Source organism: Rana temporaria (genome assembly GCF_905171775.1).
Source record: "Rana temporaria chromosome 4 unlocalized genomic scaffold, aRanTem1.1 chr4rx, whole genome shotgun sequence".
NCBI classification, from domain to species: domain Eukaryota; kingdom Metazoa; phylum Chordata; class Amphibia; order Anura; family Ranidae; genus Rana; species Rana temporaria.
Genome location: NW_024404453.1, coordinates 39842 through 61546, shown reverse-complemented (window position 1 = coordinate 61546; position 21705 = coordinate 39842). Strand labels below are relative to the sequence as shown.

The 21705-nt window shown below is 56.7% G+C and overlaps 1 protein-coding gene across 1 annotated transcript in view; it reads right to left on the bottom strand.

Annotated features, from left to right (window-relative positions):
- The window catches only part of LOC120921794 (serine/threonine-protein phosphatase 2A 56 kDa regulatory subunit delta isoform-like), a 111718-nt gene that overhangs the window by 56424 nt on the left and 33589 nt on the right, over positions 1-21705 (bottom strand). Inside the window, exons 9-11 of the mRNA XM_040334298.1 lie at positions 21345-21515; positions 8522-8649; positions 7868-7969 (exon numbers count right to left, since the gene is read on the bottom strand). Coding sequence (XP_040190232.1) covers positions 7868-7969; positions 8522-8649; positions 21345-21515 — 401 coding nt within the window. The remainder of the gene's footprint in view (positions 1-7867; positions 7970-8521; positions 8650-21344; positions 21516-21705) is intronic.

Genomic DNA, 21705 nt, shown 5'->3' with positions numbered 1-21705 from the left:
CCACAAAGCGCAGAAATCTCTGGTGCTTTGCGCATATGGGGATATGCAGGTACGCGTCCTTGATATCCAAGAATGCCAGAAAATCCTCCTGATGGAGTGCCGCCACTACAGAGCGAACCAACTCCATCCTGAACTTTTGCACTTTGACAAAACAGTTGAGGGCCTTGAGGTCCAGGATTGGACGGACCCCTTCCTTTTTGGGGACTACAGATTGGGGTAAAACCCCTGAAACCAGTAAGGGAACCGGCACGATCACCCCCCTGACCAGCAGATCCTAAACAGCCCCAAACAGGGCCTCCCGACGTTCCAAGGGAAGCTGGAGGTTGGAAGGAAAAAATCTGTGTGGCGGACAAGAGAGAAACTCTATCTTGTACCCCGAGGAAACTACTTCGCAAACCCACCGGTCGGAAAGAAGAGACCTCCACCGAGCCGCGAATTCGCGAAGCCGGCCCCCCACCCGAGATACGGGCGGAGGCAGACCTTCTTGTTGGGCTTGCGGAACCAGGGGCGCTTCTGCCCTTCAGCGTGCGCCTTAGCACCCTGGGAACGTTTACCTGTCGCACGGGGCGGATGAAAAAAACACTTGGGGGGGGCTGGACGGTAAAAGAGGGCCCCTGCCTTCGACGAGGCACCTTCACTTTACCAGATTGTGGGAGCAGAGTGCTCTTGCCTCCTGTGGCATATTTTATGATGTCATCCAGAGACGACCCAAAAAAATTGGATTTTTGTACTCATCGTAAAATCCATTTCTCTGAGTTCATGGACGGACACAGCATCCTTTGACAGTAGGGTTATATCCGCTTCCCTTTAGGAGAGTTTAGGCAGAAAAAAAAGGACTTTAAGTGTTAACAACACATTCCTCAGTGCAGTTCCTCTCAGGGGGCGTGGCCCCCCGGGTATAACCCACACCCAGCTCTAGCAGCCTCAGTTCGTAACAAGCAGTACAAACCAAGGAGGGGTGGGTGCTGTGTCCGTCTATGAACTCAGAGAAATGGATTTTACGGTGAGTACAAAAATCCTTTTTTCTCTTCCGTTCATGGACGGACACAGCAGCCTTTGACCTTAGGGACGTCCCCAAGCAGTGTCAAAAAATTCCGAGGGGTGGGAAAACAACACAGCAAACCAGGTTACACCCCAAACAAAACCGGAGTTGCTCAACGGAGGAACTCCAACCTTAAACTGCCGCCTGTAACACCTGCGGCCGAAGGAGGCATCAGAAGATGCACTCACATCCACCTTGTAAAACGTTGAAAAAGTGTGGATCGACGACCAGGTCGCTGCCTTACACACCTGTAACACAGAGGCATGATGCCGGAAGCCCAAAAGGCCCCGATCGCCCTGGTCGAATGCGCCGTAACCCGAAACGGGGCGCCCGCCCCTTCAGGGCATAGGCCTGAAGCACAATCCGTCGGATCCACCAAGAAATGGTGGCCGACGAGACTGCCAGGCCCTCTTGTAGGACCAGCCACCGACACGAACAGTGAGTCCGACTTCCAGAACGGAACCGTAGCAGATAAGTACACTTGTAGGGCCCGAACCACATCCAGAGGATGTAAAGTGGCCCCCTCCTTGTATTTCGGCCGAGGACATAAGGATGGAAGAACAATATCCACATCAATGTGAAAAGCCAAAACGACCTTGGGGAGAAAAGACGGCTGCGGCCGCAGCACCACCTTATCCTTGTGGATGACCAAGTAGAGAGCCTTGCAAGACAAGGCCGCCAGATCAGACAGACACCCGTCTGATCGAGGTAATTGCTACCAGAAAAAAATCATCTTTTGTGACAGTCAACAAAAAACCTCCCGAATGTCCTCAAAGGGAGCATCCTGAAGCACCGAAAGGACTAAATTCAAGTCCCATGGGGGTAGTGGAGGGCGCACCGGAGGGGCCACATGCCAGACCCCCTGATCAAACGTACGCACCAAGGAGTGCGACGCCAAGGGTCGCTGAAAGTAAACAGCCAGAGCAGAAATCTGACTCCCAACCGTACTTAAGGCGAGAGCCTGATCCACTCCCTGCTGTAAAAACAGCAGAATCCTGCACACCACGTATGTACGGGGGTGCCATTTCATCACCTCACACATAGAGATGTAGGCCTTCCACGTATGATGGTAAATCCTACGCGAGGTAGACTTCCGTGCACGCAGCACGGTAGAGACCACCGAGCCCAATAGGCCTCGGTCCTTCAGCCCCTGGCTCTCAACAGCCACGCCGCTAAAGCCAGTGACTGTAAAGCAGGGTGGAAGATCGGACCCCGCAACAGAAGATCATCTCCCAGGGGAAGACGCTAGGGGGCGACTGCCACCAGACGCACCAGGTCCGCGTACCAGGAGCGACGCGGCCAATCTGGGGCGATAAGGATCGATAGAATCCCTTCGGCTTCCACTCTACGCAGCAGGCAAAGAAATTAGCTTCAGAGGGGGGAAGGCGTAAATTAGGTGATAGTGACCCAAGGCACCACCAACGCGTCTGACACGTCCACCCACGGGTCCTTAAACCTGGCCACGAACCGTAGCACCTACCGATTGAGACGGGACGCTAGAAAGTCCACGTCCGGAGTGCCCCACTAGTGGCCTAGTGCAGTGCGACTTAGGAAGTCGGCTTGCCAATCCTGAACTCCCAGAATGTACACGGCCGATAAAGCCGGAACGGACCTTTCGGTCCACTGAAGGATGTGCGCAACCTCCGTCGATGCGGCTGAACTCCGTGTGCCTCCACTCCCCGCCATGGCGTTGTCGGACTGGATCCTGACCAGTTGGCCCTGCAGATCCAGGGACCATCTAGAATAGTGACCGGTAGGCGGGACTCCTCCTGAGTCCAGCGGCAAACGCCCCCTCCAACCGGAAAGGCTGGCATCTGTCGTGACCACTGTCCAGTGGCACGGCAGAAAACGACTTCCCGGTCTGAAGCACCGGAGACGCCAGTCACCACACCGGGGGAGACATGACCAGTTGACTCAATTGAATCTGGTAATCCAGAGATGACGGGGGCTTGTCCCAACGTGACAGCAGTACCCTCTGTAGCATCCTGGTGTGGAATTGGGCATACGTAACCGCCTCGAAAGAGGCCACCATCAGACCCAGAACCCTCATGCAGAATCGCAGAGATGACCACTTCTGGGTCAACAACTGCTGCACTGCAGATTGCAGTGTCTGAAGTTTCTCCGTTAGGGGAAAACATTCTCGCCTCGGCAGAACCCAGGACTAGTGCCAGGTATTCCAGTCCCTGAGAAGGAATCAACACTGACTTCTGGACAATACAGAAGCCAGCCGAACTCTTGGAGAGTCTGACACGTAATAAACACGTCCACTACTAATTTTGAGCCCGAAGAAGCTCGTAGGAGAATGTCGACCAGATATCCCACGAAAACAAACCCCCGCTGTCACAGCCGGGCCAGTATCGGGACGAGCACCTTGGTGAAAACCTGTGGTGCCGACACCAAGCCGAACGGGAGGGCCACAATCGAAAATGGTCCTCCCCGACCGCAAAGCACAGAAATCACTGGTGCTTTGAGCATATGGGAACATGCATGGTACGCGTTCATGACATCCAAGGACGACCTTGATGGGGTGCCGCTATAACACCATCCTGAATTTTTGCATTTTAACAAATACGAGGGCTTTGAGGCCCAGGATTGGACGGACCCTGTCCTTCATGGGGACTACAAACAGATTGGAGTAAAACCCCTGAGACCGTTCCATCGAGGGAACTGGCACAATCACTCCCCCGACCAGAAGATCCTGGACAGCCCCTGACAGAGCCAACCGGCGAAAGCCAGAGGTTGGAGGGAAAAAACCTGTTCGGTAGACAAGAGAGAAACTCTATCTTGTACCCCGAGGAAACCACTTCGCAACCCCAACGGTCGGAGAGGAGAAACCTCCACCGAGCCGCAAAGCCGGTCCCCCACCCGAGACACGGGCGGGAGCAGACCTTCAGGCGGAAGCAGGAATGTCCGCAGACTTGTTGGGCTTGCGGCACCAGGTGCACTACAGGGCCCTTGCTCAAGACGAGGCCATTAGCCCTTCCCAGACTGTGGGAACAGTGTGCTATTACCACCCGTGGCATCCTTAATGATGCCATACCGGGATGCCCCAAAAGACCGTTCACCCTCAAAGGGTAAATCCACCAAGGCCTTCTTTGAGGACCAGTCCGTAGACCAGCACTTCAGCCACACAAGGCGGCGCAGTACCACCGCATAGGCGGAAACCCTGGGAAGCAAGATCGTAACCAGGACCGACTCACAGACAAATTTTAGACCCAGAACTGATTGTTCAGCCAGGTCATTGCAGGTCTCGGAAGCCTCTAGCCCCTGCAGCAAAAAAACGTTGCCCGTGCAGTCAGAGTCCGTGACACCAGACCCCCGGCCAAAACTGGTCTCACAGCCGAACCCCCTACCGTGAAGATGGAGCACAAGGAAAACATTGTCAGTGCGTGGCGGTTTGCAGGACCCAAAAAGGACTGGCACAGCAGGTGCCCCCGCCCCATCCTCAAGTACTGAGTATCACGCCTGCAGAAAAAATAGCTCCAACATTTCCAAACAGCAACCGACCCTGAACCAGAGTCGCTCTCACTGTGCGCGTGGGTTAAGCGCGCATCATCTGACAATACAGAGTGTCAGAGATATCCCCAGAAGAAGGCCAGGGAGGGGGGCGCTAATATACCCCCCAGCCGGCCACCAGTCGCTTCAAACTGGCGAGAAAAAAATGTCACCGACATTGCATAGCAGATGTGGCAGGGGGAGGGGCAGCAACGGTTAACACAGGCTTACAGGGGAAGAAGTACCTGTCCAGGCTTCCCAATGCCCCCCCCCCCGCTGTGTCACCTAACAGCAAAGCAGAGTTACCCACGGTCACCTCCCGGCCTTACAGAGTATGCGGGCCCCCAGGGAAACTCACCACCTCACCCAGGTGCCGCGCGGTCTGAGAGAAGCCTAAGTGTGCAGAGAAGTCGGCTGTGCTGCGTCTGGTAGATTTGTGTCATTTCTGCAGCGCTAAAGCGGCCACACGAGGCCAAACAATTTCTAAGATGGCCGCCGAATGTGTAAAAAACAGTCTTGGACCACAAGAAAATGGCGGCCGAGCTATGTAAAGCGGGACTCCGGCAAAATGGCGGCCGTTGCCCATTTAAAAAGACAGTGACACAGAAAAAAAACAGTACAGCACAAAGTCACCATAGCACACATAAAGGCCCCGTAGTGAACACACTCAGCCCCCGCTACGCACACAAGCCCAGGTGTATAAGAGACCCCAGAAAAAAAAAACCCTCACAGCCGCTACCCAAATGGGAAAGGAGGGAGAGGAAGGGGAGAGAGGAAAGCAGGGCAAGCCCTCAGTCGACCTCCCAGGGGAAAATTCCAGACAGACCACTTACCTGAGCAAGGGGCCACTACTTACCCGTCCTGGGACCACCGGCTGGAGGTATCCCAGACAGAACCAACGTCCGTAAACGGCATGGCTGTCGGCCAGACACACTGTGACAAAGCCATAGAGACCGGTCATATGTGTGCCCTAGAACCGAAGTTCCCCGGCCGCCCCTGGAGCAAACGGGCCTGTCGTGGACGTCGCAAAGCTGAGCTGAGGGCCGGCACACGCTCGATGGCCGAACATGGGGGGACTACAAGAGTCGAGGACCCAGCCTGTCACCCAGTCGGCTGTTGATAGAAGAATCACAGGATTCAAAAATGCAGGAACAAAAACAATAGAACGCGAGAAAAATCGCAAGAAAAAAAAAAATCATTCATTCATTCATTCATAGAACGCGAGAAAAATCGCAAGAAAAAAAAAAATCTCCAGAGTACAGGACTCCAGAAGTGCCTGACCTCTCCTGTCGTTAGGCAGAAAAAAATGAGGCTGCTAGAGCTGGGTGTGAGTTATACCCGGGAGGCCACGCCCCCTGGGAGGAGCTGCACTGAGGAATGTGTTGTTAACACTTAAAGTGCTTTTTTTCTGCCTTAACTCTCCTAAAGGGAAGCGGATATAACCCTACTGTCAAAGGATGCTGTGTCCGTCCATGAACGTTCACCCTTAAAGGGCAAATCCACCAAGGCCTTTTTAGAAGACTGGTCCGCAGACCAACACTTCAGCCAGACAAGGCGGCGCAACACCACCGTGTCTTTTAGCCAGATTCAGAAAGAGTTAAGCTGGTGTATCAGTAGATATGCCGTCGTAACTCTGAATCTGCGCCGTCGTATATTTAAGTGTATTCTCAAATTGAGATACACTTAAATCTAGCTAAGATGCGGCGGCCTGCGCCGTCGTATCTTAGCTTTCTATTTAGGCCGGCCGCTAGGGACGTGAACGCTGATTTACGCCTAGAATGCGTAAATCAGCGAGATACGCCTATTCACGAACGTACGCTTGCCCGTCGCAGTAAAGATACGCTGTTTACGTCAGGCGTTTTCAGGCGTAAAGTTAGTCCAACAAAAAGCTGGCCCAGCCAATGTTAAGTATGGTTGTCGGTCCCGCGTCGAATTGTTAAATGTTTATGTTGTTTGCGTAAGTCGTCCGTGAATGGGGCTGGGCGTAATTTACGTTCACGTCGAAACCAATAAGTCCTTGCGGCATAATTTGGAGCATGCGCACTGGGATACGTCCACGGACGGCGCATGCGCCGTTCGTAAAAAACGTCAATCACGTTGGGTCACGATTCATTAGCATACAACACGCCCACCTCTTCACAATTTGAATTAGGCGCGCTTAGGCCGGCACATTTACGCTACGCCGCCGTAACTTAGGAGGCAAGTACTTTGTGAATACAGCACTTGCCTCTTTGACTTACGGCGGTGTAGCGTATATGCGATACGCTACGCCTGCCTAACGTTAGGCACGGCTACGTGAATCCAGCTATTTGTGTTCCCCTTATGTTTCCTATTTGTGCGATTTATACTGAAGACAAGTGACCTGTGATCGCCGAATTTCCCCCTCTGTGATCAGGTCTGTATTGTTGGTAATCAGTAGATCCAGTAACGCTTTATTTCTAGTTGGTGCGTCTTCCACCTGACCCATGAAATTGTCCTGCCAGACATTTAGGAACTGGCGAGCCTCAGATGAATGCGCGGTTCCCTCCCCCCCAGTCTGGATTAGTAAAATCCCCCATTATGATAACACTTCCCATCCTTGCTGCTAATCCAAATTGTGATAGGAGGTCCGTCTCCCCCTCCCCCAGGTTAGGGGGCCTATAGCATACTCCCAGTATTATTTTCCCCTTAGCTTCATCCCTTTGGAGCTCCACCCATAAAGTTTCCATCTCCTCCCCCGCTCCCTTAGTGACGTCATCTCTCACATTCCCTTGTACATTATTCTTGATATACAGGCATACCCCTCCCCCTTTATTACCCCCTCTATCCCTGCGATAAAGGGAAATACCATCAGCCAATCATGAGAGCTGTTGAACCAAGTCTCTGAAATCCTCCTGGTACAGCAGTATCTCTAGTTCCCATCCCCGTACAGCAGTATCTCTAGTTCCCATCCTCGTACAGCAGTATCTCTCGTTCTCCCATCTTGTCCTCCAGGCATCGGTGAACATGCCACGTAGTTTAGACCGGTCGCCTACTATCCTCTTATTGGGTGTTCCGAGATTGTAAATAGGACTTGTAGTACTTACCTCGTGTTTAGGTACTTTAGTCATTTTAGTTGGGGTCATCAGAGTGAAGGGGGCTGAATGCAAAGGCCCCTCCCCCCACACTTTTCACAGATTTATTTGTATCCTTTTCCTTCCACTTCACAATCATGTGACACTTTGTGTCTCTCACAGAAAATCCCAATAAATGAAATTGACATTTTTGGTTGTAACAAAATGCGGGCAATTACAAGGGGTATGAATACTTTTTTCAGGCCCTGTACACAGCCCTCCCCCCATATATACAGACCTCTGCTTCTCGGCTTTGTATTGCTGTGTGCAATCATCAAACAACTTCTGATTCATCTCCATGAACAACTTCAAAGCGTTATAGATCAGTCCATGTATAGTCCTGCAAGAGAGATCAGCCTGGTGAGTCCCGCCCACATCTCTATGTATGGAGATGGATTGGCTCAGGTCCATGGATGGGTCACAGAGATCCTGTCCTCAGCACTGTCACGCGGGAAGGGGGGGACGCCACGCAGGAAGGGGGGGACGCCACGCGGGAAGGGGGGGACGTCACGCGGGAAGGGGGGGACGTCACGCGGGAAGGGGGGGACGTCACGCGGGAACGTCATGCGGGAAGGGGGGGGACGTCACGCGGGAAGGGGGGGGGCGTCACGCGGGAAGGGGGGGGGGCGTCACGCGGAAAGGGGGGGACGTCACGCGGGAAGGGGGGGACGTCACGCGGGAAGGGGGGGCGTCACGCGGGAAGGGGGGGCGTCACGCGGGAAGGGGGGGGGGGCGTCACGCGGGAAGGGGGGGAACGTCACATGTTGATGAGGAGAGTATCAGAGGGTCGATGATGGAAATTCCAGAATCAAGGCCCCGCCTTTCAGATACAATGCCCCGATGACCTCCAACCCCCCCATACATAGTGCCCCCCCCCCCCCATGAGACTTACTTGTTCCAGTGGTTCTTGGAGTTGCGGTAAAGCGATGGGAACATGATGGGGAGGATCTGGGCGGCGTTGTCACTCATCAGGCTGAGGATGTATTCGTTGTTCCAGTAGTAGAGCGCCCGCTCCGCCACCTGCACATCACAAACTATGTCATATGTGGGAGGAGAAATACCAGGGACCAATCATCAGTCACCACAAGTCACTAGAGGGAGGGGCCATTGGGGTGAGGGCGGCCTCTCTGTATTCAGTCTTTGGTAATAGAGGGATGGGGGGGAGGGGTCATTGGGGTGAGGGCGGTCTCTCTGTATTCAGTCTTTGGTAATAGAGGGATGGGGGGAGGGGCCATTGGGGTGAGGGCGGTCTCTCTGTATTCAGTCTTTGGTAATAGACGGATGGGGGGGAGGGGTCACTGGGGTGAGGGCGGCCTCTCTGTATTCAGTCTTTGGTAATAGAGGGATGGGCCATTGGGGTGAGGGCGGTCTCTCTGTATTCAGTCTTTGGTAATAGAGGGATAGGGGGGAGGGGTCACTGGGGTGAGGGCGGTCTCTCTGTATTCAGTCTTTGGTAATAGAGGGATGGGGGGAGGGGCCATTGGGGTGAGGGCGGTCTCTCTGTATTCAGTCTTTGGTAATAGAGGGATGGGGGGAGGGGTCATTGGGGTGAGGGCGGTCTCTCTGTATTCAGTCTTTGGTAATAGAGGGATAGGGGGGAGGGGCCATTGGGGTGAGGGCGGTCTCTCTGCATTCAGTCTTTGGTAATAGAGGGATGGGGGGGGAGGGGTCATTGGGGTGAGGGCGGTCTCTCTGTATTCAGTCTTTGGTAATAGAGGGATAGGGGGGAGGGGTCACTGGGGTGAGGGCGGTCTCTCTGTATTCAGTCTTTGGTAATAGAGGGATGGGGGGGAGGGGTCACTGGGGTGAGGGCGGTCTCTCTGTATTCAGTCTTTGGTAATAGAGGGATGGGGGGGAGGGGTCATTGGGGTGAGGGCGGTCTCTCTGTATTCAGTCTTTGGTAATAGAGGGATGGGGGGAGGGGTCACTGGGGTGAGGGCGGTCTCTCTGTATTCAGTCTTTGGTAATAGAGGGATAGGGGGAGGGGTCACTGGGGTGAGGGCGGTCTCTCTGCATTCAGTCTTTGGTAATAGAGGGATGGGGGGGAGGGGCCATTGGGGTGAGGGCGGTCTCTCTGTATTCAGTCTTTGGTAATAGAGGGATTGGGGGAGGGGTCACTGGGGTGAGGGCGGTCTCTCTGTATTCAGTCTTTGGTAATCGAGGGATGGGGGGGAGGGGTCATTGGGGTGAGGGCGGTCTCTCTGTATTCAGTCTTTGGTAATAGAGGGATGGGGGGAGGGGCCATTGGGGTGAGGGCGGTCTCTCTGCATTCAGTCTTTGGTAATAGAGGGATGGGGGGAGGGGCCATTGGGTCGAGGGCGGTCTCTCTGTATTCAGTCTTTGGTAATAGAGGGATAGGGGGAGGGGCCATTGGGGTGAGGGCGGTCTCTCTGCATTCAGTCTTTGGTAATAGAGGGATAGGGGGAGGGGTCATTGGGGTGAGGGCGGTCTCTCTGCATTCAGTCTTTGGTAATAGAGGGATAGGGGGAGGGGCCATTGGGGTGAGGGCGGTCTCTCTGTATTCAGTCTTTGGTAATAGAGGGATAGGGGGGAGGGGTCATTGGGGTGAGGGCGGTCTCTCTGTATTCAGTCTTTGGTAATAGAGGGATGGGGGGAGGGGCCATTGGGGTGAGGGCGGTCTCTCTGTATTCAGTCTTTGGTAATAGAGGGATAGGGGGAGGGGCCATTGGGGTGAGGGCGGTCTCTCTGTATTCAGTCTTTGGTAATAGAGGGATGGGGGGAGGGGTCATTGGGGTGAGGGCGGTCTCTCTGCATTCAGTCTTTGGTAATAGAGTGATAGGGGGAGGGGTCACTGGGGTGAGGGCGGTCTCTCTGTATTCAGTCTTTGGTAATAGAGGGATGGGGGGAGGGGTCATTGGGGTGAGGGCGGTCTCTCTGTATTCAGTCTTTGGTAATAGAGGGATGGGGGAGGGGCCATTGGGGTGAGGGCGGTCTCTCTGTATTCAGTCTTTGGTAATAGAGGGATAGGGGGAGGGGTCATTGGGGTGAGGGCGGTCTCTCTGTATTCAGTCTTTGGTAATAGAGGGATGGGGGGAGGGGTCATTGGGGTGAGGGCGGTCTCTCTGTATTCAGTCTTTGGTAATAGAGGGATGGGGGAGGGGCCATTGGGGTGAGGGCGGTCTCTCTGTATTCAGTCTTTGGTAATAGAGGGATGGGGGGAGGGGTCATTGGGGTGAGGGCGGTCTCTTTGCATTCAGTCTTTGGTAATAGAGGGATGGGGGGAGGGGTCATTGGGGTGAGGGCGGTCTCTCTGTATTCAGTCTTTGGTAATAGAGGGATGGGGGAGGGGCCATTGGGGTGAGGGCGGTCTCTCTGTATTCAGTCTTTGGTAATAGAGGGATGGGGGGAGGGGTCACTGGGGTGAGGGCGGTCTCTCTGTATTCAGTCTTTGGTAATAGAGGGATGGGGGGAGGGGTCATTGGGGTGAGGGCGGTCTCTCTGTATTCAGTCTTTGGTAATAGAGGGATGGGGGGAGGGGCCATTGGGGTGAGGGCGGTCTCTCTGTATTCAGTCTTTGGTAATAGAGGGATGGGGGGAGGGGTCACTGGGGTGAGGGCGGTCTCTCTGTATTCAGACTTTGGTAATAGAGGGATGGGGGGAGGGGCCATTGGGGTGAGGGCGGTCTCTCTGTATTCAGTCTTTGGTAATAGAGGGATGGGGGGAGGGGTCACTGGGGTGAGGGCGGTCTCTCTGTATTCAGTCTTTGGTAATAGAGGGATGGGGGGAGGGGTCACTGGGGTGAGGGCGGTCTCTCTGTATTCAGTCTTTGGTAATAGAGGGATGGGGGGAGGGGTCATTGGGGTGAGGGCGGTCTCTCTGTATTCAGTCTTTGGTAATAGAGGGATGGGGGAGGGGCCATTGGGGTGAGGGCGGTCTCTCTGTATTCAGTCTTTGGTAATAGAGGGATAGGGGGAGGGGTCATTGGGGTGAGGGCGGTCTCTCTGTATTCAGTCTTTGGTAATAGAGGGATGGGGGGAGGGGTCATTGGGGTGAGGGCGGTCTCTCTGTATTCAGTCTTTGGTAATAGAGGGATGGGGGAGGGGCCATTGGGGTGAGGGCGGTCTCTCTGTATTCAGTCTTTGGTAATAGAGGGATGGGGGGAGGGGTCATTGGGGTGAGGGCGGTCTCTTTGCATTCAGTCTTTGGTAATAGAGGGATGGGGGGAGGGGTCATTGGGGTGAGGGCGGTCTCTCTGTATTCAGTCTTTGGTAATAGAGGGATGGGGGAGGGGCCATTGGGGTGAGGGCGGTCTCTCTGTATTCAGTCTTTGGTAATAGAGGGATGGGGGGAGGGGTCACTGGGGTGAGGGCGGTCTCTCTGTATTCAGTCTTTGGTAATAGAGGGATGGGGGGAGGGGCCATTGGGGTGAGGGCGGTCTCTCTGTATTCAGTCTTTGGTAATAGAGGGATGGGGGGAGGGGTCACTGGGGTGAGGGCGGTCTCTCTGTATTCAGTCTTTGGTAATAGAGGGATGGGGGGAGGGGTCATTGGGGTGAGGGCGGTCTCTCTGTATTCAGTCTTTGGTAATAGAGGGATGGGGGAGGGGCCATTGGGGTGAGGGCGGTCTCTCTGTATTCAGTCTTTGGTAATAGAGGGATGGGGGGAGGGGTCATTGGGGTGAGGGCGGTCTCTCTGTATTCAGTCTTTGGTAATAGAGGGATAGGGGGGAGGGGTCATTGGGGTGAGGGCGGTCTCTCTGTATTCAGTCTTTGGTAATAGAGGGATGGGGGAGGGGTCATTGGGGTGAGGGCGGTCTCTCTGTATTCAGTCTTTGGTAATAGAGGGATGGGGGGGGAGGGGCCATTGGGGTGAGGGCGGTCTCTCTGTATTCAGTCTTTGGTAATAGAGGGATAGGGGGGAGGGGTCACTGGGGTGAGGGCGGTCTCTCTGTATTCAGTCTTTGGTAATAGAGTGATAGGGGGAGGGGTCACTGGGGTGAGGGCGGTCTCTCTGTATTCAGTCTTTGGTAATAGAGGGATGGGGGGAGGGGTCATTGGGGTGAGGGCGGTCTCTCTGTATTCAGTCTTTGGTAATAGAGGGATGGGGGAGGGGCCATTGGGGTGAGGGCGGGTCTCTCTGTATTCAGTCTTTGGTAATAGAGGGATAGGGGGGAGGGGTCATTGGGGTGAGGGCGGTCTCTCTGTATTCAGTCTTTGGTAATAGAGGGATAGGGGGGAGGGGTCACTGGGGTGAGGGCGGTCTCTCTGTATTCAGTCTTTGGTAATAGAGGGATAGGGGGAGGGGTCATTGGGGTGAGGGCGGTCTCTCTGTATTCAGTCTTTGGTAATAGAGGGATGGGGGGAGGGGTCATTGGGGTGAGGGCGGTCTCTCTGTATTCAGTCTTTGGTAATAGAGGGATGGGGGAGGGGCCATTGGGGTGAGGGCGGTCTCTCTGTATTCAGTCTTTGGTAATAGAGGGATGGGGGGAGGGGCCATTGGGGTGAGGGCGGTCTCTCTGTATTCAGTCTTTGGTAATAGAGGGATGGGGGGAGGGGTCATTGGGGTGAGGGCGGTCTCTCTGTATTCAGTCTTTGGTAATAGAGGGATGGGGGAGGGGCCATTGGGGTGAGGGCGGTCTCTCTGTATTTAGTCTTTGGTAATAGAGGGATGGGGGGAGGGGTCATTGGGGTGAGGGCGGTCTCTCTGTATTCAGTCTTTGGTAATAGAGGGATGGGGGGGAGGGGTCACTGGGGTGAGGGCGGTCTCTCTGTATTCAGTCTTTGGTAATAGAGGGATGGGGGGAGGGGCCATTGGGGTGAGGGCGGTCTCTCTGTATTCAGTCTTTGGTAATAGAGGGATGGGGGGAGGGGCCATTGGGGTGAGGGCGGTCTCTCTGTATTCAGTCTTTGGTAATAGAGGGATGGGGGGGAGGGGTCATTGGGGTGAGGGCGGTCTCTCTGTATTCAGTCTTTGGTAATAGAGGGATGGGGGGAGGGGCCATTGGGGTGAGGGCGGTCTCTCTGTATTCAGTCTTTGGTAATAGACGGATGGGGGGGAGGGGTCACTGGGGTGAGGGCGGCCTCTCTGTATTCAGTCTTTGGTAATAGACGGATGGGGGGAGGGGTCATTGGGGTGAGGGCGGTCTCTCTGCATTCAGTCTTTGGTAATAGAGTGATAGGGGGAGGGGTCACTGGGGTGAGGGCGGTCTCTCTGTATTCAGTCTTTGGTAATAGAGGGATGGGGGGAGGGGTCATTGGGGTGAGGGCGGTCTCTCTGTATTCAGTCTTTGGTAATAGAGGGATAGGGGGAGGGGCCACTGGGGTGAGGGCGGTCTCTCTGTATTCAGTCTTTGGTAATAGAGGGATGGGGGGAGGGGTCACTGGGGTGAGGGCGGTCTCTCTGTATTCAGTCTTTGGTAATAGAGTGATAGGGGGAGGGGTCATTGGGGTGAGGGCGGTCTCTCTGTATTCAGTCTTTGGTAATAGAGGGATGGGGGGAGGGGTCATTGGGGTGAGGGCGGTCTCTCTGTATTCAGTCTTTGGTAATAGAGGGATGGGGGGAGGGGTCACTGGGGTGAGGGCGGTCTCTCTGTATTCAGTCTTTGGTAATCGAGGGATGGGGGGGAGGGGTCATTGGGGTGAGGGCGGTCTCTCTGCATTCAGTCTTTGGTAATAGAGGGATGGGGGGAGGGGCCATTGGGGTGAGGGCGGTCTCTCTGTATTCAGTCTTTGGTAATAGAGTGATAGGGGGGAGGGGCCATTGGGGTGAGGGCGGTCTCTCTGTATTCAGTCTTTGGTAATAGAGGGATTGGGGGGAGGGGTCATTGGGGTGAGGGCGGTCTCTCTGTATTCAGTCTTTGGTAATAGAGGGATAGGGGGGAGGGGTCACTGGGGTGAGGGCGGTCTCTCTGTATTCAGTCTTTGGTAATAGAGGGATAGGGGGAGGGGTCACTGGGGTGAGGGCGGTCTCTCTGTATTCAGTCTTTGGTAATAGAGGGATGGGGGGGAGGGGTCATTGGGGTGAGGGCGGTCTCTCTGTATTCAGTCTTTGGTAATAGAGGGATAGGGGGGAGGGGCCATTGGGGTGAGGGCGGTCTCTCTGTATTCAGTCTTTGGTAATAGAGGGATGGGGGAGGGGTCACTGGGGTGAGGGCGGCCTCTCTGTATTCAGTCTTTGGTAATAGAGGGATAGGGGGGAGGGGCCATTGGGGTGAGGGCGGTCTCTCTGTATTCAGTCTTTGGTAATAGAGGGATGGGGGGAGGGGTCACTGGGGTGAGGGCGGTCTCTCTGTATTCAGTCTTTGGTAATAGAGGTTTAGGGGGGAGGGGCCATTGGGGTGAGGGCGGTCTCTCTGTATTCAGTCTTTGGTAATAGAGGGATAGGGGGAGGGGTCACTGGGGTGAGGGCGGTCTCTCTGCATTCAGTCTTTGGTAATAGAGGGATAGGGGGAGGGGCCATTGGGGTGAGGGCGGTCTCTCTGTATTCAGTCTTTGGTAATAGAGGGATAGGGGGGAGGGGTCATTGGGGTGAGGGCGGTCTCTCTGTATTCAGTCTTTGGTAATAGAGGGATGGGGGGAGGGGTCATTGGGGTGAGGGCGGTCTCTCTGTATTCAGTCTTTGGTAATAGAGGGATGGGGGGAGGGGTCATTGGGGTGAGGGCGGTCTCTCTGTATTCAGTCTTTGGTAATAGAGGGATGGGGGGGAGGGGTCATTGGGGTGAGGGCGGTCTCTCTGCATTCAGTCTTTGGTAATAGAGGGATAGGGGGGAGGGGTCATTGGGGTGAGGGCGGTCTCTCTGCATTCAGTCTTTGGTAATAGAGGGATGGGGGGAGGGGCCATTGGGGTGAGGGCGGTCTCTCTGTATTCAGTCTTTGGTAATAGAGGGATGGGGGGGAGGGGTCATTGGGGTGAGGGCGGTCTCTCTGTATTCAGTCTTTGGTAATAGAGGGATGGGGGGAGGGGCCATTGGGGTGAGGGCGGTCTCTCTGCATTCAGTCTTTGGTAATAGAGGGATGGGGGGGAGGGGCCATTGGGGTGAGGGCGGTCTCTTTGCATTCAGTCTTTGGTAATAGAGGGATGGGGGGAGGGGCCATTGGGGTGAGGGCGGTCTCTCTGTATTCAGTCTTTGGTAATAGAGGGATGGGGGAGGGGCCATTGGGGTGAGGGCGGTCTCTCTGCATTCAGTCTTTGGTAATAGAGGGATGGGGGGAGGGGTCATTGGGGTGAGGGCGGTCTCTCTGTATTCAGTCTTTGGTAATAGAGGGATGGGGGGAGGGGCCATTGGGGTGAGGGCGGTCTCTCTGTATTCAGTCTTTGGTAATAGAGGGATGGGGGAGGGGTCACTGGGGTGAGGGCGGTCTCTCTGTATTCAGTCTTTGGTAATAGAGGGATGGGGGAGGGGTCATTGGGGTGAGGGCGGTCTCTCTGTACCCCATTGGGGGGGGGGGGCAGTCACAGTGGTTGGTCACCTGGAAGTAGGGGCTGGACACACCCGGTCTATGGTAACAGAGGAGGGATGGGGGGAGGGGTCACTGGGGTGAGGGCGGTCTCTCTGTACCCCATTGGGGGGGGCAGTCACAGTGGTTGGTCACCTGGAAGTGGGGGCTGGACACACCCGGTCTATGGTAACAGAGGAGGGATGGGGGGGGGGGGCACTGGGGTGAGGGCGGTCTCTCTGTACCCCATTGGGGGGGGGCAGTCACAGTGGTTGGTCACCTGGAAGTGGGGGCTGGACACACCCGGTCTATGGTAACAGAGGAGGGATGGGGGGAGGGGTCACTGGGGTGAGGGCGGTCTCTCTGTACCCCATTGGGGGGGGGCAGTCACAGTGGGTGGTCACCTGGAAGTGGGGGCTGGACACACCCGGTCTATGGTAACAGAGGAGGGATGGGGGGAGGGGTCACTGGGGTGAGGGCGGTCTCTCTGTACCCCATTGGGGGGGGGGCAGTCACAGTGGTTGGTCACCTGGAAGTGGGGGCTGGACACACCCGGTCTATGGTAACAGAGGAGGGATGGGGGGAGGGGCCATTGGGGTGAGGGCGGTCTCTCTGTATTCAGTCTTTGGTAATAGAGGGATGGGGGGAGGGGTCACTGGGGTGAGGGCGGTCTCTCTGTATTCAGTCTTTGGTAATAGAGGGATGGGGGGGAGGGGTCATTGGGGTGAGGGCGGTCTCTCTGTATTCAGTCTTTGGTAATAGAGGGATGGGGGGGAGGGGTCATTGGGGTGAGGGCGGTCTCTCTGTATTCAGTCTTTGGTAATAGAGGGATGGGGGGAGGGGTCATTGGGGTGAGGGCGGTCTCTCTGTATTCAGTCTTTGGTAATAGAGGGATAGGGGGGAGGGGCCATTGGGGTGAGGGCGGTCTCTCTGTATTCAGTCTTTGGTAATAGAGGGATGGGGGGGAGGGGCCACTGGGGTGAGGGCGGTCTCTCTGCATTCAGTCTTTGGTAATAGAGGGATGGGGGGAGGGGCCATTGGGGTGAGGGCGGTCTCTCTGTATTCAGTCTTTGGTAATAGAGGGATGGGGGGAGGGGCCATTGGGGTGAGGGCGGTCTCTCTGTATTCAGTCTTTGGTAATAGAGGGATGGGGGGAGGGGCCATTGGGGTGAGGGAGGTCTCTCTGTATTCAGTCTTTGGTAATAGAGGGATAGGGGGGAGGGGCCATTGGGGTGAGGGCGGTCTCTCTGTATTCAGTCTTTGGTAATAGAGGGATAGGGGGGAGGGGCCATTGGGGTGAGGGCGGTCTCTCTGTATTCAGTCTTTGGTAATAGAGGGATGGGGGGGAGGGGCCATTGGGGTGAGGGCGGTCTCTCTGCATTCAGTCTTTGGTAATAGAGGGATGGGGGGGAGGGGCCATTGGGGTGAGGGCGGTCTCTCTGCATTCAGTCTTTGGTAATAGAGGGATGGGGGGGAGGGGTCATTGGGGTGAGGGCGGTCTCTCTGTATTCAGTCTTTGGTAATAGAGGTTTAGGGGGGAGGGGTCACTGGGGTGAGGGCGGTCTCTCTGTACCCCATTGGGGGGGGGCAGTCACAGTGGTTGGTCACCTGGAAGTGGGGGCTGGACACACCCGGTCTATGGTAACAGAGGAGGGATGGGGGGGGGGGTCACTGGGGTGAGGGCGGTCTCTCTGTACCCCATTGGGGGGGGGCAGTCACAGTGGTTGGTCACCTGGAAGTGGGGGCTGGACACACCCGGTCTATGGTAACAGAGGAGGGATGGGGGGAGGGGTCACTGGGGTGAGGGCGGTCTCTCTGTACCCCATTGGGGGGGGGCAGTCACAGTGGTTGGTCACCTGGAAGTGGGGGCTGGACACACCCGGTCTATGGTAACAGAGGAGGGATGGGGGGAGGGGTCACTGGGGTGAGGGCGGTCTCTCTGTACCCCATTGGGGGGGGGCAGTCACAGTGGTTGGTCACCTGGAAGTGGGGGCTGGACACACCCGGTCTATGGTAACAGAGGAGGGATGGGGGGAGGGGTCACTGGGGTGAGGGCGGTCTCTCTGTACCCCATTGGGGGGGGGGGGCAGTCACAGTGGTTGGTCACCTGGAAGTGGGGGCTGGACACACCCGGTCTATGGTAACAGAGGAGGGATGGGGGGAGGGGCCACTGGGGTGAGGGCGGTCTCTCTGTACCCCATTGGGGGGGGGCAGTCACAGTGGTTGGTCACCTGGAAGTGGGGGCTGGACACACCCGGTCTATGGTAACAGAGGAGGGATGGGGGGGAGGGGTCACTGGGGTGAGGGCGGTCTCTCTGTACCCCATTGGGGGGGGGGCAGTCACAGTGGTTGGTCACCTGGAAGTGGGGGCTGGACACACCCGGTCTATGGTAACAGAGGAGGGATGGGGGGGGGGGTCACTGGGGTGAGGGCGGTCTCTCTGTACCCCATTGGGGGGGGGCAGTCACAGTGGTTGGTCACCTGGAAGTGGGGGCTGGACACACCCGGTCTATGGCAACAGAGGAGGGATGGGGGAGGGGTCACTGGGGTGAGGGCGGTCTCTCTGTATTCAGTCTTTGGTAATAGAGGGATAGGGGGGAGGGGCCATTGGGGTGAGGGCGGTCTCTCTGTATCCAGTCTTTGGTAATAGAGGGATGGGGGGAGGGGCCATTGGGGTGAGGGCGGTCTCTCTGTATTCAGTCTTTGGTAATAGAGGGATGGGGGGAGGGGTCACTGGGGTGAGGGCGGTCTCTCTGTACCCCATTGGGGGGGGGCAGTCACAGTGGTTGGTCACCTGGAAGTGGGGGCTGGACACACCCGGTCTATGGTAACAGAGGAGGGATGGGGGAGGGGTCACTGGGGTGAGGGCGGTCTCTCTGTATTCAGTCTTTGGTAATAGAGGTTTAGGGGGGAGGGGTCACTGGGGTGAGGGCGGTCTCTCTGTATTCAGTCTTTGGTAATAGAGGTTTAGGGGGGAGGGGTCACTGGGGTGAGGGCGGTCTCTCTGTATTCAGTCTTTGGTAATAGAGGGATAGGGGGGAGGGGTCCTCTGTATTCAGTCTTTGGTAATAGAGGTTTAGGGGGGAGGGGTCACTGGGGTGAGGGCGGTCTCTCTGTATTCAGTCTTTGGTAATAGAGGGATGGGGGGAGGGGTCATTGGGGTGAGGGCGGTCTCTCTGTATTCAGTCTTTGGTAATAGAGGTTTAGGGGGGAGGGGTCATTGGGGTGAGGGCGGTCTCTCTGTATTCAGTCTTTGGTAATAGAGGGATAGGGGGGAGGGGTCACTGGGGTGAGGGCGGTCTCTCTGTACCCCATTGGGGGGGGCAGTCACAGTGGTTGGTCACCTGGAAGTGGGGGCTGGACACACCCGGTCTATGGTAACAGAGGAGGGATGGGGGGAGGGGTCACTGGGGTGAGGGCGGTCTCTCTGTACCCCATTGGGGGGGGGGCAGTCACAGTGGTTGGTCACCTGGAAGTGGGGGCTGGACACACCCGGTCTATGGTAACAGAGGAGGGATGGGGGGAGGGGTCACTGGGGGGAGGGCGGTCTCTCTGTACCCCATTGGGGGGGGGGCAGTCACAGTGGTTGGTCACCTGGAAGTGGGGGCTGGACACACCCGGTCTATGGTAACAGAGGAGGGATGGGGGGAGGGGTCACTGGGGTGAGGGCGGTCTCTCTGTACCCCATTGGGGGGGGGGCAGTCACAGTGGTTGGTCACCTGGAAGTGGGGGCTGGACACACCCGGTCTATGGTAACAGAGGAGGGATGGGGGGAGGGGTCACTGGGGTGAGGGCGGTCTCTCTGTACCCCATTGGGGGGGGGCAGTCACAGTGGTTGGTCACCTGGAAGTGGGGGCTGGACACACCCGGTCTATGGTAACAGAGGAGGGATGGGGGGAGGGGTCACTGGGGTGAGGGCGGTCTCTCTGTACCCCATTGGGGGGGGGCAGTCACAGTGGTTGGTCACCTGGAAGTGGGGGCTGGACACACCCGGTCTATGGTAACAGAGGAGGGATGGGGGGAGGGGTCACTGGGGTGAGGGCGGTCTCTCTGTACCCCATTGGGGGGGGGGGCAGTCACAGTGGTTGGTCACCTGGAAGTGGGGGCTGGACACACCCGGTCTATGGTAACAGAGGAGGGATGGGGGGAGGGGTCACTGGGGTGAGGGCGGTCTCTCTGTACCCCATTGGGGGGGGCAGTCACAGTGGTTGGTCACCTGGAAGTGGGGGCTGGACACACCCGGTCTATGGTAACAGAGGAGGGATGGGGGGAGGGGTCACTGGGGTGAGGGCGGTCTCTCTGTACCCCATTGGGGGGGGGCAGTCACAGTGGTTGGTCACCTGGAAGTGGGGGCTGGACACACCCGGTCTATGGTAACAGAGGAGGGATGGGGGGAGCGGTCATTGGGGTGAGGGCGGTCTCTCTGTATTCAGTCTTTGGTAATAGAGGTTTAGGGGGGAGGGGTCATTGGGGTGAGGGCGGTCTCTCTGTATTCAGTCTTTGGTAATAGAGGGATGGGGGGAGGGGTCATTGGGGTGAGGGCGGTCTCTCTGTACCCCATTGGGGGGGGGCAGTCACAGTGGTTGGTCACCTGGAAGTGGGGGCTGGACACACCCGGTCTATGGTAACAGAGGAGGGATGGGGGGAGGGGTCACTGGGGGGAGGGCGGTCTCTCTGTATTCAGTCTTTGGTAATAGAGGGATGGGGGGAGGGGTCACTGGGGTGAGGGCGGTCTCTCTGTACCCCATTGGGGGGGGCAGTCACAGTGGTTGGTCACCTGGAAGTGGGGGCTGGACACACCCGGTCTATGGTAACAGAGGAGGGATGGGGGGAGGGGTCACTGGGGGGAGGGCGGTCTCTCTGTATTCAGTCTTTGGTAATAGAGGGATGGGGGGAGGGGTCATTGGGGTGAGGGCGGTCTCTCTGTACCCCATTGGGGGGGGGCAGTCACAGTGGTTGGTCACCTGGAAGTGGGGGCTGGACACACCCGGTCTATGGTAACAGAGGAGGGATGGGGGGAGGGGTCACTGGGGGGAGGGCGGTCTCTCTGTACCCCATTGGGGGGGCAGTCACAGTGGTTGGTCACCTGGAAGTGGGGGCTGGACACACCCGGTCTATGGTAACAGAGGAGGGATGGGGGGAGGGGTCACTGGGGTGAGGGCGGTCTCTCTGTACCCCATTGGGGGGAGGGCAGTCACAGTGGTTGGTCACCTGGAAGTGGGGGCTGGACACACCTGGTCTATGGTAACAGAGGAGGGATGGGGGGAGGGGTCACTGGGGTCATTGGAGGGGGGAGGGGGCAGTCACAGTGGTTGGTCACCTGGAAGTGGGGGCTGGACACACACTGGGCGATCTGCCGGAAGAGCGGCTCCATGACTTTACTGAACTCGGAGGGTTCAATGACATCCAGGATCTCCTCCAACTCATTGAGGAACATCACCTCCTTGGGGCTGTGCGTGCGCGGCCAGAAACGCAGGAGGCCGCTGATCACCTACACAGAACAATGGACAGCATGAGGAGGAGTGCGCACAGCACGGGAGAGAGGGGGGGGAGTCCACACAGCACGGGAGAGAGGGGGAGGAGTCCACACAGCACAGGGAGAGGGGGAGGAGTCCACACAGCACAGGGAGAGGGGGAGGAGTCCACACAGCACGGGAGAGAGGGGGAGGAGTCCACACAGC